We start from the raw sequence: 17,571 nt of genomic DNA on the forward strand, positions 1-17,571 counted from the left end.
GAGCGAGTGAGTGTGGAAGAGCGAGTGAGTGTGGAAGAGCGAGTGAGTGTGGAAGAGCGAGTGAGTGTGGAAGAGCGAGTGAGTGTGGAAGAGCGAGTGAGTGTGGAAGAGCGAGTGAGTGTGGAAGAGTGAGTGAGTGTGGAAGAGCAAGTGTGCATAATTTGTATAAACTGTTTTGAACAGAAAAACAATGGGAAAAAATAACTAAAGGGACTTATTGTGAGATGCATTTTATTCCCCCACATACTTTAATCATAATTAGGGAAAGGAAAAAAATAAGTTTGTCGTACGCTAATGCTTATACAGTATATAACTATTAGTGTCTGTACAGTATACTGCATGTATGTGTTTGGGGGGTGTAATATTCATGCATGTGTTGCGGCTCTCTGAACATTTTGGACAAATCATTTTTTTAATAAAATGGCTCTTCTTCCTTGAAAGGTTGTAGACCCGTGGGATAGGATAATATACTGCATTGCACGTTCCATACCATGGCTCCTCTACAGCCATCATTCATTTAACAATTTTACAGTTTTGAAAATCTTTGTAAAAAATTATTAACACTCAATGAATCCAGTTAAAAATAAGCAGAGTGGTATCGATGTTTTATGGTATATACTCCGTAAACGACATTGCTTCATCTTTTATGCGTTGTGGAGGCCAGCGGCAGGATGTTCAATACATCTAGTGATTCCGCACCATTGATCTCGATATAGGGCGGCTTTTTGGGCTTCGACTACTGTGAAGTGGAGCGGATTAAGATCTTGCGTCACCTGGTTCGACCATGTTTTCTTTGGAGCATTTCGGTCCACTTTCCAGCCTATGGGTCATGTGGTGTTGAGGCGCTGATATGGTAGTCTGATGATGTCCATACGGCAGACGTGGCCAAAACGTCTTTGTCGCTTAATGTACTGGTCGATTGTGGATTGGTTTTGACAGGCTAACCATACATCTTCATTTTTCCCATCCGTCTCGTGGCGTAATTTGGAGTATGTTACCTAGACATCTTAGTTGGAATGTTATATGTTCAGGGAAATTATTTGTGCTATTTTGTCAAGATTGCTTGACAAACATATAGTGTTTTTAAAATGAATAGTCTAATCTCTGTACTGCTGATTGCCTTAAATATAAATGAATTATATACAGGTATAATGTACACATTAGCCCACCTGTCTCGATGCACCGATGTGTTCTATTCAGATGTACAACTGTAGCCAAGTCACTGAATTATCTGGGGAATCTGTGATGTCATGATATACATTGCAATATGTGTCCATGACATGTGGGCTTATAAAATGTGTGCCTATGTCTTTCATTCATACAGTATACATGTGCTCTTTCATCTACTGGCAGTACCATCACGTGTTACTGGTTGATCATAAGCAGTGTTCGACAATTCATTATAACTACACGCCCGTGGCGGGTGGATTTTGGCCGCTGGCAAGTAGTTGCTGCGGCTCTATGAATTCCCCTGCTCGCGCCAAATTTTTTTTTTTTTTTTTTACATAAATAATCCCCCTCCCTGATTGGGTTAACTCTCTCCTCTCCCTCCTGATCTCCTCCCCTCCCTGGGGTGTCCGCCACCTGGGATGCGGGAGATGGGGGAGGGTTGTGTTGCGCGGCTGTGCACGTGGGTGGGGTGGTTGTGGTTCCCGCTCCCATGCGGCCCTTTCCCGTGTGCTGCCCGCTCCCATGCGCTCCCCTCCCGTGCGGCCCCCTCCCGTGTGCTGCCCCCTTCCGTGTGCTGCCCCCTCCCGTGTGCTGCCCGCTCCCGTGTGCTGCTCCCCTCCCGTGTGCTGCCCCCCTCCCGTTTGGCCCGCTCCAGTGGATGCACGGGGTGGGATGCTTCCCCCGTCCCCCTCCACAAACGCGACCAAGAGCCGGGAGCAAGATGGCCGACACTGCTCCGTGAGGGAGGGTGAGGTGCCTGTGTTCCTCCGGAGCTGACACCGGCTCAGGGGAACCCCGAGGAGAGGCATCATCTGCTCCGGAGATACGGGGTGAGTGATGTCATCAGCCCACCAACATTTAAAGCACCACTCAGTGTGTGTGTGTGTGTGTGTGTGTGTGTGTGTGTGTGTGTCTACCCAGTCAGTCAGTCACCTACCCAGTCAGTCACCTACCCACCCAGTCAGTCACCTATCCACCCAGTCAGTCACCTATCCACCCAGTCAGTCACCTATCCACCCAGTCAGTCACCTATCCACCCAGTCAGTCAGTCACCTTCCCACCCAGTCAGTCACCTACCCACCCAGTCACCTACCCATCCAGTCAGTCAGTCAGTCACCTACCCACCCAGTCAGTCAGTCACCTTCCCACCCACCCAGTCAGTCACCTACCCACCCACCCAGTCAGTCAGTCAATGTCACCCACCCAGTCAGTCAGTCAGTAACCTACCCAGTCAGTCAGTCACCTACCCAGTCAGTCAGTCAGTCACCTACCCAGTCAGTCAGTCACCTACCCAGTCAGTCAGTCACCTACCCACCCAGTCAGTCAGTCACCCACCCACCCAGTCAGTCAGTCAGTCACCTACCCAGTCAGTCAGTCAGTCACCTTCCCACCCACCCAGACAGTCACCTATCCACCCAGTCAGTCAGTCAGTCACCCACCCAGTCAGTCAGTCAGTCATCTACCCAGTCAGTCAGTCTCCCTCTCTCTCCCCCTCTCCCCCACTCCCTCTCCCACTCCCACTCTCTCTCCCACTCTCTCTCCCACTCTCTCCCCCCACACTCTCCCCCCACACTCTCCCCCCACACTCTCCCCCCACACTCTCCCCCCACACTCTCCCCCCACACTCTCCCCCCACACTCTCCCCCCACACTCTCCCCCCACACTCTCCCCCCACACTCTCTCTCTCTCTCTCCCCCCACACTCTCTCTCTCTCTCCCCCCACACTCTCTCTCTCTCCCCCCACACTCTCTCTCTCTCCCCACACACTCTCTCTCTCCCCACACACTCTCTCTCTCCCCACACACTCTCTCTCTCCCCACACACTCTCTCTCTCCCCACACACTCTCTCTCTCTCTCAACCCACACTCTCTCTCTCTCTCTCTCTCTCTCTCTCCCCGCACTCGCTCTCTCTCTCCCCGCACTCTCTCTCTCTCTCCCCACACACTCTCTCTCTCTCTCTCTCCCCACACACTCTCTCTCTCTCTCTCTCTCCCCCCACACTCTCTCTCTCTCTCCCCCACACACTCTCTCTCTCTCCCCCCACACTCTCTCTCTCTCTCCCCCCACACTCTCTCTCTCTCTCTCTCTCTCCCCCCACACTCTCTCTCTCTCTCTCCCCCCACACTCTCTCTCTCTCTCTCTCTCTCCCCCCACACTCTCTCTCTCTCTCTCCCCCCACACTCTCTCTCTCTCTCTCTCCCCCCACACTCTCTCTCTCTCTCCCCCCACACTCTCTCTCTCTCTCTCTCCCCCCACACTCTCTCTCTCTCTCTCTCCCCCCACACTCTCTCTCTCTCTCTCTCCCCCCACACTCTCTCTCTCTCTCTCTCCCCCCACACTCTCTCTCTCTCTCTCCCCCCACACTCTCTCTCTCTCCCCCCACACTCTCTCTCTCTCCCCCCACACTCTCTCTCTCTCCCCCCACACTCTCTCTCTCTCCCCCACACTCTCTCTCTCTCCCCCCACACTCTCTCTCTCTCCCCCCACACTCTCTCTCTCTCCCCCCACACTCTCTCTCTCTCCCCCCACACTCTCTCTCTCTCCCCCCACACTCTCTCTCTCTCCCCCCACACTCTCTCTCTCCCCCCCCCCACACTCTCTCTCTCCCCCCCCACACTCTCTCTCTCCCCCCCCACACTCTCTCTCTCTCCCCCCCCACACTCTCTCTCTCTCCCCCCCCACACTCTCTCTCTCTCCCCCCCCACACTCTCTCTCTCTCTCCCCCCACACTCTCTCTCTCTCTCCCCCCACACTCTCTCTCTCTCTCCCCCCACACTCTCTCTCTCTCTCCCCCACACTCTCTCTCTCTCTCTCCCCCCACACTCTCTCTCTCTCTCCCCCCACACTCTCTCTCTCTCTCCCCCCACACTCTCTCTCTCTCTCCCCCCACACTCTCTCTCTCTCTCCCCCCACACTCTCTCTCTCTCTCTCCCCCACACTCTCTCTCTCTCTCCCCCCACACTCTCTCTCTCTCTCTCCCCCACACTCTCTCTCTCTCTCTCCCCCCACACTCTCTCTCTCTCTCCCCCCACACTCTCTCTCTCTCTCCCCCCACACTCTCTCTCTCTCTCCCCCCACACTCTCTCTCTCTCTCCCCCCACACTCTCTCTCTCTCTCCCCCCACACTCTCTCTCTCTCTCCCCCCACACTCTCTCTCTCTCTACCCCCACACTCTCTCTCTCTCTACCCCCACACTCTCTCTCTCTCTACCCCCACACTCACTCTCTCTCTCCCCCCACACTCACTCTCTCTCTCCCCCCACACTCTCTCTCTCTCTCCCCCCACACTCTCTCTCTCTCTCCCCCCACACTCTCTCTCTCTCTCTCCCCCCACACACTCTCTCTCTCTCCCCCCACACTCTCTCTCTCTCCCCCCACACTCTCTCTCTCCCCCCACACTCTCTCTCTCCCCCCACACTCTCTCTCTCTCCCCCCACACTCTCTCTCTCTCCCCCCACACTCTCTCTCTCTCCCCCACACTCTGGATCTGGATCTCTTATTTACCCTATATATCTTAACTGCCCTATACTACACCGAAATAACCTATACTGCTTTCTTCCAGATCTGACTCAAGCTTCACACGGAAGACATCAGAACCCCCCTAACCCAGAAGACAGGTAGGGAACACATCCCCTCCAATGTATAACATTGCGGGAATGAGGGTACCTGGACATTGAGGGACTGCGGATCAGGTAAGATCCCAGGTGGGATTGCTGCTTTAGATATTGTGAAGCGGGGACGTCCAGACACTGGTTAAGGGGTTCAGGAAACTAGTCATTCACACCTGGCTTTTATTTCTAGATCCAACATTTACAAACACACACACACGTAACAAGGACTAATTGTAGTATAATGTAATACAATAAATACATTTGTCAAAAACAAATATTCTGACTAGGAATTTATTACATGTATTTTATTTATATATTTTATTTTAAAGCGGGGTTGGGGGCGGGACTAGGGGCGGAGTTGGGGGCGGGACTAGGTGGCGAGTAGATTTTTTGGTTGGGCGAGTAGCTTTTTGGGTGATTTGTCGAACACTGATCATAAGTATATAATCAATACCCCCCACCCATTTAAACTTTGTTGAATAACAACCAAAGAATAATGTACTACCTTAAATCAAGTACAGCTGTATAGCCATTTTTAGAAACATTTATCTTTGAATGGTAAAAATGTACTGTATTCATATGCATTCAAATATTCCTATAATCCTAGACCATTCCCAAAATTAACCCCTTTAATTACATTGGCGGTTCTTCCTGCAGTCTCCGGAGGATTTCCAAAAGGCACGAAAGACCCTCCGCACCGAAATTCTGTACCCAGCTGGAATCAAAACAAAGTAAAACAGAAAATCAGCAAAAATATGCTTTCCATTAATCATCTTTGTTTCGAGAAATGTTGACATTTTGCAATTCTAATAACTAAATAAACAGAACAATATATGCAACTACAGCATTTGCCTGCAACATGGTCCGCGGATCGCTACCCTGATCTTTCAGGGCACAATATTAATGACCAATGGGCGATTCATCAAACCTGAAAATAGGTGAACTAAAAACTTGTTTTGCTACAGCTACCACAAGTTTACTGTGAGGCTTTCTCCATCAAAATCCTCTTAGACATGTGGGCGTTAGATTGGCCTGATTTTAAGAACATTCAGGGAAAACCTAAAATAATTTTGACACTGACATAAACTTTGTTTTCCCGACATTTAAATTTTCTAATTCCACTATTTTAGTTATCATTTAAATAAATCCAATCTTGATATCTTGATGTCAATTTTATTTTACTACTATTGACCCAACTGCCAAAATCTAATAACCCAACTGTCGGCCGCAATGTTTGCTTAAACCAACATTTCAACAATTAGGTGACGTATCTATTTTTCCTTAAACTGTATTATATTATGAGCGCTTTCTTAATATCTGCTTCGTTTTGGCAATTTGAACAGCAACGCTGCGGACCATTTTCGGTCCTTCTTTGGTATTCAACAAGCGCAAAGATTTTATGGTTTAAAAGATATACATGTGGCTTCCAAACTGACGTGTGAAGTTCACACCTTTTCATTGGACACAATAGTTTACCTGACAGGATTGTTATTGAGAGACACTCGTAGGGACTCTAAGCAGGCAAGGAGATTTGCATCTCCCAACCCAGATTTGAGTTCGTGGATGTAGATAAGTGCAGACCTGGAACTCTCCTTCTTGTTCATCGCCTAAACTCCAAACAAGGGAAATAAATTATCAACGGTTTGATATAAAGGGCTAGCAGTCAACGTATGACTCTACAGGGAAATCTATCATCGTAAAATAGACGCCAATAGAAAATTAAGAGGAAAAGTATGGGGGATCCTCAGGCGCGTCGTTCTGCTTGGAGCTCCAGGGCATATGTGGAGGTAGAAAAGATAGGGGACCACAATGAGGAAAATTTCAACATAGATAGGTGCCTTTAATCTTTGGGAGGATAAATGGGGAAAAGGAGACACACTCACATTAAATATTTGGTCTTGATCAGATGACTGATCCTCTAGTGTAGATGGGGGGGAGGGAGGGGAGGGAGGGGGAGAGGGGGGGAAGACTCCTCTGATGATACCTCAAACAGGGAAAAGGAAAAATAAGGGGAAAATAGTGTAATACCGTTTATTAATATAAAATAAATAGAGATTAAAAACTCACAAGCGGCCAAACAATATTGGCATGAGAGGAGATATGTTCAGGCTTTACAGAGCGTCCCCCTAGGAGATGGGTAGTCTTGTGTGGCCTGGATTTCAGCTGGTAGGGTCTTTGGATGGTGCGTGGTGTTCAGCAGATAACAGGGAAAGTTCCCACGAGCCAGTGCACGGGCTGGGTCCTCCTCTGTCTGCTTCTCTCCTTACACACTTCCTTCACGGCTCCCGTTCCGTTGCGCATGCGCATGCGACCCAGGCGAGATGTGTACCAAGCTGGAAAAACTTCACTTCCTCACTACGGTGGCCAAAGCACTGTGTACAAAGGCAGCCCTCCAACACACTGGCAGTAACTTGTTACCAAAGCCAACCCAGCAAAGAAATCACGTGATTTCTATGCTGGGTTGGCTTTGGTAACAAGTTACTGCCAGCGTGTTGGAGGGCTGCCTTTGTACACAGTGCTTTGGCCACCGTAGTGAGGAAGTGAAGTTTTTCCAGCTTGGTACATATCTCGCCTGGGGCGCATGCGCAACGGAACAGGAGCTGTGAAGGAAGTGTGTAAAGAGAGAAGCAGACAGAGGAGGACCCAGCCCGTGCACTGGCTCGTGGGAACTTTCCCTGTTATCTGCTGAACACCACGCACCATCCAAAGACCCTACCAGCTGAAATCCAGGCCACACAAGAGTACCCATCTCCTAGAGGGACGCTCTGTAAAGCCTGAACATATCTCCTCTCTATGCCAATATTGTTTGGCCGCTTGTGAGTTTTTAATCTCTATTTATTTTATATTAATAAACGGTATTACACTATTTTCCCCTTCTTTTTCCTTTTCCCTGTTTGAGGTATCATCAGAGGAGTCTTCCCCCCCTCTCCCCCTCCCTCCCCCCCATCTACACCAGAGGATCAGTCATCTGATCAAGACCAGATATTTAATGTGAGTGTGTCTCCTTTTTCCCATTTATACATATCCTCCCAAAGATTAAAGGCACCTATCTATGTTGACATTTTCCTCATTGTGGTCCCCTATCTTTTCTACCTTCACATATGCCCTGGAGCTACAAGCAGAACGACGCGCCTGAGGATCCCCCCCCCCTTTTCCTCTTTCTACAACAATACAGAGGTTGGTGAATCACCTCTGAGAGACTCAGGCAGCGGGACTGTTTTGTACGAAGGACTGAAGCTACGAACTTTACAGGAGGACTTTCGGCGCAACTATTCCATTTCTTTTAAACAATAGAAAATTAAACCTGCACAAATTATTGAATGGTCTGCTTATGGCCCTCTCTTTTATATGCTATTGGAATTTCTAAAAACAAAATCTGAAATACAGTACACAGAAACGGGAACAAAGAAATAAATGATCTACAACCAGAAGTGGAGATAAATTGCTGTTTGTCATATTCGTTACTTGTCTTTATTAAGTGGTTACGTGCATAATTCTATTAAAAATAAGAACAATCTTGGAACGTATACCCCCAAAATTGAACAAAAAATAGAAAATTAAGTTACATTGTTCAACTATATTGTTCCACTAGATTGTCCCAGCCACACTACATACTGAAAACGTTACTGAAGCCTCTTTTGTTGAGTCAGCAGTAGGCAGAACATGTGCTGCATTTCCTGGGTTCCAGTAGCTTTCACTGCTCTATCCGCCATTGATTAGTAGAGCGCAAACTGTCCTATTTCTTATCTTCTTCAACAATTTAGCTAAAAATTATGTTACAGAAACAATGAACCGTAGCTATAAATCCCGAATACAGGAGATACCATTGAATAAACAACCAGAAAAACTATGACCAGAACTAAATTATAATTTAAATGGATTTCTAATACACCATACAATGTTTTGGACCACATCGACATCTCACTTATTCATACAACTCGCATGAGGCCCATGTTGATGGTGGTAAAGGATAGGGTTACCAGATGACTTCTCTAAAAATACTGAACACAATGGCGAAAGGTGCGAAGTGCTCGAGACACACACACCTCACCCCGCTCCATGCGGTTTCCTCCACTCCTTGGCCCCACTCCCAGGCTCCTGATAGGCTACTGCTGGGTAATGCAGCCAATCCGAATGGAGTCAACTGCCCAGGCCCCTAAAAACTGCCCTACTCTCTCCCTGCTCACGCAACTTCCGTGGCCCCCAAGCCGGTCAGGTCACTATGCCCAGAGAGGTAATACCGGACACATACATGCCCAGTATTACCTCTAATTTTTTACTGGCCAGAGTATCCAAATACAGGACAGTCCAGTTCAATACTGGACACCTGGGAACCCTAGCACGGACACAGACATCATACACATCGGCAGTTAAATGCAAAATTTACTTACAGCTTTGGAAGTGTGAAGATACTGAGACACCATTTCCCTTTTGATACCGATGTCTTTTGACCGCAAAGGTTGCTGTTTCTCCTCATTGAGGTTCATGTCAACCTAGACACGTGCATGGAAGACAACACATTAAAAGCAGTACTAATCCATTTGAAAAATTATTTTGTTGAAAATTACAATTCTACAATATATATATATATATTTTTTTTTTAACAACTCATCGTCCTCTTATGTTAATATGGGAGGGCCACAGAAACATTTTCTAATGGAAAATTAAGTTAGGACTTTCAATGCCTAAACCAGGGGGGAAAAAACTTTTTATTAATAGGAGATACCTTTGTTTTGTGCCAAAAATATATAAACATCCAAAATTAAAAATGTACTAGATAGAATAAAATTGTAAAAAATGACCTTATTGTTTTAATGGAAACTTAATGCATACAGCAAACAGTTGACAATACAGCTGTTCAAGGGACTGCATTTACACAGTTATCCAAAAAATTAACTGACTTCCATATACGTTTATTTAGGATGAAGACACCTGACAGCACGACATTGGTTGACCAAATGAATTATATATGCCCCCCCCCCCCCCGCTTGGGATTACCATATGGGTTTAAGGGGTTAAAGAGTTTGGAAGAGTTGGATATTGAACACCTGCCCCCTCAAATATTATGTTGCAAAGAGACCAGGCAGGGGCCTGGCCACTACCTGTTGCTGTGTTGGTCACCTGATCTAAGGTGACTCAGCAGAAGCCTAGCTCTGTCCCTTTTGTGCCTGGAGATAGGAAGAATGGGGATACGCTATAAATGGGGGGGGGGGGAGAGAGAGAAGAGCTTCACCCTCAGATCCCTGGAGGGGAGACAGTGGAGGGGTCTCACCTGTATATAGCAATGTAAATTAGTAGCATCGGGTAGGCATCCTCTTTATTTTATACATAGGGAAGTGCCCTTTGAAGTAAGGCTCCCTAGAGGTGAGAAGAGAAATACCGTCTCCCAGATGGGAGGTCTGTGTCCCCTAGGGGTTACCCAAATAGTAACCCTGTGACTAGCATGGTGAAGCAGTAACTTGGAGCCCCCTTGACTCATTCCTGTGGGGAGTATCCGCCGGGAATAATAAGTGGGGCACACTTAAAAAGGATCTATCCCTGCCTCCCCAGCACTGAAGCATGTATATGGGAATGGCAGGACACAGAGCAGAAATCCAGTCCTCTTTAATAAAGAGAGGGAAGCCCAAGGTAGGGACCCAGGAAGTAGTAGAATAAGAATGCCATAGGATGTTTTATAGCCAAGCAACTAACCAACTGTTCAAAAAATGTGCCTCTCCAGGAATGCAGTAATGCATCTGGGAGAACAATCTGTATTACTATGAAGTGTAAATAAAGACCGTCCTGTTTATAAATATAAAATTCCTGGCGCCCATCTTTTCTCCAACGCCACCCAGGTAATACACTGATAGACTATCCGATGTAAACTCCCTAGTAGCCGGGCAGAGAGGGTTACATTTATTTTCCAGTTTCCAGATGTTCTCTGTTACAGGTGGTGGCAGGTGTAGGCTAAGTGGGTGGGAGTTCCTATGGCTGTGTATGTAGAGCTTCCAAATATTGGGGCAATAGGTAGCTGCAACATCACTTGAGGTTTCCTATTGGATGGCCATTTAAATCCCCTTTAAAAACTAGGAAGTAATGCCTGTAACTCTGGCTACAGGGGCCCACTAGAGCGGAAAATACTATCCCTAGTTCCAATCCTATTAAATAGGTTAGTTAGGATGGATTGTTCCTTTAAAGTTCTTATGGGCCATGTAGAAGGCTGTGTGTGTTTTGGATCACTTTTTCTTAACCTGTAATCCTTTAAAGAATTGTGCAGATTGCTTTACTCCTTTACTCCTACATCTATATTGTATCCTGCCTCCCCAGCTCTTTTTTCCTCACTATTTTTTATTCATCTCTTATAGCACAACTCTTAAAACAATTTACAAGCTTGACATATAAAACTCCACAAAGGAGTCATTTCAAACAGTCATTTCAAACGGTTAAATGACATTTGCACTTATGCTTCCATTTTATTTTTCAGAGGCAATTTTTTGATGCTTCAATGTAAGGGATACAAACTGAACTCTCACTGTTTTGCTGAATATGCTAATTCAAAATGCAATAAAACATTGTTTTGTCCCATTATGATTGACTTTAGTTCTCGTTGTTGCTCTATTTTCTGCAACTAGTGGTAGTAGTAGCACAGAGGGCAATTTGTACTAAAGAAGGATGCCTCTCTTTGCGAGGCAGCTGAAGAAGACTACAGGAAGAATATGGATTATTGAGAGTCACATTTGTATAGATGTGTTGGAAAGGTAAACTGCTCTGCAAACTTGTAACTTACCAGCATTTGTTCAAAAAGCACCAACACATTTTCATCTGGGAGGTCGTGCAGAGTTTGAGCAGGATTGGCCAAGTCTGGGTAGTTGGCAGAGTTTCTGTGTGACATGTGAGGCTTTTCCTTTTCCTTCTTTATCCTCATACTGGTAAATCGTTCAAGCTGAAAGACAGAATATATGGATCATCTCCACCCCACTTTCACTTAACAATTGTAGAGCTCTTCTGCCAGTGACTAATATTCCTGAAAGGTATTTTTAGTTTCAATATCGATGTACTTCATCATACTACAATCCATTCAAACAAGTCACTTCAGCAAGCAGCACAATCATTTTAAAGCAGGCTTCATCGGTTGCATATGACCTCCCCACATGCCAAAGCTCTTCTCCCCAGCAAGTTATTACAGATCGCACAACATGATTTACTTTACTAGTAGCTAAATTAACCGGTAAAATGTAAATGTAAAAAATAAAGTTAGACGTTCCCATGTGGTCTTCTACAGAGATTCCTCCATGACGGGTCACATAACACTGAGACAATGTCCGCATTTCATGAGGAACCTCAAAAGAAAAATGTGTCCTGTAACATGTCAAAATGAACTGCAACTGCATCACGGAAATGTGCATGAAATAAGGAAATCTCTTTACTGAATTCAGGAGAGGTCTATGTGATCTATGTGGGGGGTTGCTACATAAAATGTTTTAAAGTGTAGAATGTGCTTAATAGCAACTATTCACAATTTTCCTTTTTTGTTGGATTTTGTAGCCAGGTTAAAAGTAGAAAAAATAAAATAAAAAATAAAATATTTTTTTCTATGTGCATTGCAATAAAGTTGTTAATGTTTTTTTTTGTTTTTTTTAAATCCATTCAACACTGCTTTCGAGATCCTTCGTTATTCATGGGAGAGCAATGTCAGTGCCTGCAGTCACCCTGAAACCGGAGTTTAGTACTTTGCAGTTGCACAAAGCAGGTGATATCTGAGCATTAAAGGAGCAATCCAAGCCGTTTTTTAGTTTCTTATTTTTTTTTTACCTAGGATGAAAGGAGTGGGTCTCTGGAGCTGAACCCCGTTAATCTCAGCTCCGGGGACCCCCTGCTTCCAGAGATACTTGCTTCCGAAGGGGGTGCCGGTATCTCCTGCAAGTTTAAAGCTCCAGTGTAACGTGGGCCCATAGGAAGCGCAGCAGATGACATTACGGCTTCTATTGGCCTGCAGACCGCAGGAGCTTTGAAAGGCAGCCTTTATGTGAGCCCTGGTAGCCAAGCTGGAGTGGCTACCAGCACCCCCTACAGAGGTCTGTATCTCCGGAAACTGCGGGTCCCAGAGCTAAAATGAATGGGGTTCAGCCCCGCTTCAAACCTATGTTAAAAATATAAATAAATAATGAAACATAATGGGGACAAAATGGGCAGCTTGTATTGCCGCTTTAACGCAGACAGTGCCAGAGAACCAAGAAAGGAAAGTCATTATGAGGCATTGGTTAGTAAACTGTAGGAACGACTCTATATTGTAGCATTGGTGAGAAATCACACTGGAAGACCTCAAAAGGTCTTAGTAGTAAAGGGCATCCTATAGAGGGTTAAAGCACCAAGCAGCAACAACACAGCTTTTGACAAGAAAGACTACATTTAGGGTTATATGGTGTCGTGTAGAACAGGGGAGCTCAACTCCAGTCCTCAAGCCTCCCCCCACCCCACAACAGGTCAGGTGTTCAGGATATCCTAGCTTCAGCACAGGTGGCTCAATCAGAGGTTCAATCATGGACTGATTGAGAAGGGGCTGATTGAGCCACCTGTGCTGAAGCATGGATATACTGAAAACCTGGCCTGTTGGGGGCGCATGAAGAGTGGAGTTGAGCACCTCTGGTCTAGAACACACACACACGAAAATGTGGTTATAGGCTTAATTGCCACACAAATGTAAACCTTATAAATGCAGCTGTTAAAAGGAGGCTCTAAGATCCTTCTTTTGTTGGGTAAACAGGTTATCGCTTTAAGGAGTAGATGAGAAACAATCACACGACACTGTGTAGGGTTTTAAAGAACAGCTGACATATTACGGTAGGTTACAATGCTTGTTCAACATGTGTTCAAGATGTGAAGTATGCAGAACGGTGCTTTGAACAAGACACTGTTATAATAGCAGGGGAATAAATGCTTAATTGTTAGCTATACATATCCAATGGTTGAAGTGTGATACTGACAAATGTATTGTTATCTCTTATGTTCTAAAGAGAATGAAACCTATTGTAAAAGTGCATTCATTCATAGGTTGAAAATTAATCATGCGCATATGATCTTGAGATCATTCACTTTATTTGTTACAGAATGAATGCCAATACAATATTTTTTATTAAAGTGCAAAATGCATACTCCTTGGTCATATATGTGATTTAAATTAAATATACGCGCTAAATCTCCTAATTTGTTTTCTGGCCTTACTTTTTTTAATTTCCTGGTAGAATCAACAGACTGATGGAGATACATAGGATTGCAGGAGTAAGGTTGGAGTCACTTTTACTCACAATATGCTTTGTTTGCCCTCATATTATCTCATTAAAAAGAAAATCATGGGAGCCAGAGAGATTTTATCAGTCAAGCTCAATCTATACTTGGAATGAATACACCCTTTTAGAAGGATTTCACTTTTATTCCTCTTTGGATGCAAATTTCAAATGGTTAATATGCATAGTACTGGTCTTTTGATTAACAGTACATTTCCCTGAAATTAAACTCAGAACCCCACATATTACAAAATCACACTTCGACCAATGTATGAATCTCACGTGCTTAAGATTGCCCGGACAATGAAAGGTAGGTTACACGAGAAGAAACCAAATGACAAGACCAAAGAAAATATGTTCTTACCTCATCTACCATCAGCCTCTTAAAGGTCTGTTATAGATTTAAAAAAAACGGAGAAAAAGAGAAGGAAGAAATCAATTGGAGAACAGAAATCACCCACAGATTACACCACATGAACAACACATTTAATGGAAAGAAGAGGTCAATTAAATTAACTGAAGATTAAAAGTAAACCCAAGATTGTGACAGGGTTGTGGTCATGCGGATAGAGCTTAAAGTATAATTATACAACACAAAGAAAAAATATTATTTGAAAGTCTGTGAAACTGTAACCATATGCAAAAGGAAGTGTGTTTGTGGAAGAGTATTTTAAATGGTAATTAATAGCAGAAGTCTATTCTATTAGGATCACATGTTTATAACTTTGGAAATGCCAATAATGTTGCAGAAATTCTGGATTCGAATACTAGATAAACAAATTACTTGATACATTTGAATAAAATCACTTTTCGTTCTTTATAGTCTTCTACCTGTTTTATAAGGGGGAGAGAAATCAACCGTAGCGAGGCGCAGGCACTGAAAATTACAAACACTTATTGGTTGATAATCCAATGTACATTTAATCTAAAGGTTGGAGGTACAAAATACATGACATTTAATGAAACGTACAAATTCATTACAAACTACTAAACCTGTACACGTATCACGCAACATTGGAGGTTGGCTAATAAGACTGTAGAAATAAAATCGCCAGCTGTTATACTGAACTCTTCTCCTTCCAAAGTGTGACAACTTTTATGGAACCAATGTGATCGCTCTCCATAGGTGCACTTTAAGTGTACAGAGTTTTAGAAACGTTGCAGGTCTCTTCAACTTCACTTTCAAAACCTCACATCAATACACTCATAGCCGACTTGATGGCCCTGCCATCTGTGCAGTCACACCGAGCTCCGCGCTCACCCACACGACATTTAAACTGTTGGCCTGAGGGAGAGCTCGGGGGTCTCTGTAAACTCTGGCATCTCCTCCTGCTCATCATCTTCTCCTTGCAACTCCATGATAAGATGTCAGATGACGCAGTATCACAGTGACATTGCCACAACGTCACATGATGCTGCGATGTCCCGACAACGTGGCTTAACTGGAGTTGCCGGAGATGAGGAGCAGGGGAAGGCAAGAGGTCACGCGCTCTCCCCCGGCACAAAACCCTGTCAAACTCCTAGCAGTCCCCAAGTACACTGGAAGATAAGTCAGGTTTTTCAAAATCTCTGTAAGACATTTCAACCTATGAAGAACCCGCAAAAGGCTTCACCATCAACAACAAATCTACATTTCTCCAGGGCCAATAGAGCTACAAGGACATGTTCTTTTTTTCTCGCTTGTAATGAGCAATGAATTCCATGAGAGGGCAGACAATAGCCACTATCAATATTCGGATGCAATGTTTAGGGAATAGCAAGATACTGTACATTTCAGAAATTAATTTTGCAGCAATAATGTTTTTTGCCAAGACGTCTGCACTGTTATAGAATAAACAAAGTTGAAATCTAAAATCAATGAAGAATTTTACTTATCTATATATTTTGAATAAAAATCGAGGCTTACTTATTTGAGAATGATTCCCTAAAATAGCTGCGAACAAGAATAAAAGAATATGGCCATCAGCTATTTCCAGGATGTGTCTTTGAAATTATACTTTGTAGGCTATTCTTCTTATGTCTTTATAATTATCTAGAGTACACTGTTTGGAAAGGGACTAGCCATCATTTACACGTTATTAGGAATCTGGAATTTGGCATATTACCACACTAGTGTTGTACCGAGTACTGAGGATTGTCGGGTACCGGGTATATGGGGCAATTTGCAGGCTTGGTACCTGGTACCCGGCCGTGTAGCATTGGCTTACCTGCAGCCGGCGGCGGAGGGTGAGCAAGACCGTGGCGGAGGGTGAGGAGGACCACGGCAGCATCGTTGGACTAGCAGCAGACGTTCAGCCGGCGGTGGAAGCAGCAGAAGTCCTTGTTCAGATGGCAGGAGCAGCAGAACCCAGTAAACAGCTGATTCTGGTGGGAGCAGGGGAACCATGTGACCAGAGCAGGAGCGTTCCTATTGGACAGCTGGGGAGCAGCTCCCACCAGCATCAGCTGTGTGCTGTGTTCCACTGCTCCCGCCTGCTGAACAAAGAATTCTGCTACCGTCACCGCAACCAGGACGTCGTCTGCTGCTGCTCCAACGATGTCGCCGCGGTCCTCCTCACCCTCCGTCGCTGGCTGCAGGTAAGTGTTGAAGTCTTTTTCAGCTGCTCTGAAATTTCCTGGTGCCGGTTCCGACCCGGTGCTGGTCCCAGCTCTCTGCTGCCTGGTCCGGTTAAGTTCTGGGTAGCTGAAAAACTGCCTAGTTAGGCCTTGATTATGCAATGCAAGGCGGCAGCGCTATTCTGTGACGTCACCCAGCACTGGCGCAAAGCAGCATATTCATCTTGATTATACCGACCGTCGCCAGCGGTATGAGCAGTTTCATTGGATTTCTGCAACTTGTTTTGGCGCTGCACGCATTTTGGGTATAATCACGGCCTTAGCCAGGTACCGGGTAATTGGTACATCACTACACCACACAGTTTCCATCCATTTGATCTACAGAATAGATACTCCAAACACAACTGTGGTTAAAACTTCCAACACTGACTGCTTCTTTTGCATCCTACCTTATAAAAAACACAAAAGCAGTTTCTCCAACCTTCGCCTCAGGATACACAAGCTTGGTCCTTGGTTTGTGAATAACAATCCGACCCTCCACAAATGCTAGAATCTCTATATTTTCCTACCCGTTCCTTTCCAGGGACTACTAAGAAAAGAGGGTAGAGCTGTATTTTTCAACCCTTGGGTTCCCCCGGGAATCCCTAAAGGGTTCCCTGCCATTTTCAGGTCATTTGATGATTGTACCAGATACAGAAGAATTGACAATGAATCTGATCTCAGACGGTCTATTAAAGAGGGTTGGGGTTCCTTACAATGCATCTGATCTCAGACGCGCTAGTAGAGTGTGCTGGGGTTCCACAGAATTTCACAATATAAATTATAGGGTTTCTTATCCAAATGTATTGGCTAGGCTACGGCATGGGCTGTAACATTGCACAAAAGTAGTTAAAACCCCTTCCAAGGTGTGTGTGTGTGTGTGTGTGTGTGTGTGTGTGTGTGTGTGTGTGTGTGTGTGTGTGTGTGTGTGTA

The 17,571-nt window shown here is 45.1% G+C and overlaps 1 protein-coding gene across 2 annotated transcripts in view; it reads right to left on the bottom strand.

Annotated features, from left to right (window-relative positions):
* Nucleotides 1-17,571, bottom strand: part of DIAPH1 (diaphanous related formin 1) — a 121,825-nt gene that overhangs the window by 22,342 nt on the left and 81,912 nt on the right. The window contains exons 2-6 of one of the 2 annotated variants that reach the window (XM_075601987.1): nt 14,408-14,434; nt 11,547-11,702; nt 9,172-9,273; nt 6,257-6,387; nt 5,418-5,495 (exon numbers count right to left, since the gene is read on the bottom strand). In XM_075601987.1, coding sequence (XP_075458102.1) covers nt 5,418-5,495; nt 6,257-6,387; nt 9,172-9,273; nt 11,547-11,702; nt 14,408-14,434 — 494 coding nt within the window. The remainder of the gene's footprint in view (nt 1-5,417; nt 5,496-6,256; nt 6,388-9,171; nt 9,274-11,546; nt 11,703-14,407; nt 14,435-17,571) is intronic. The other variant, XM_075601989.1, reaches the window with a different exon arrangement.

This window comes from Ascaphus truei, chromosome 5 (assembly GCF_040206685.1).
Source record: "Ascaphus truei isolate aAscTru1 chromosome 5, aAscTru1.hap1, whole genome shotgun sequence".
Taxonomy (NCBI): Eukaryota; Metazoa; Chordata; class Amphibia; order Anura; family Ascaphidae; genus Ascaphus; species Ascaphus truei.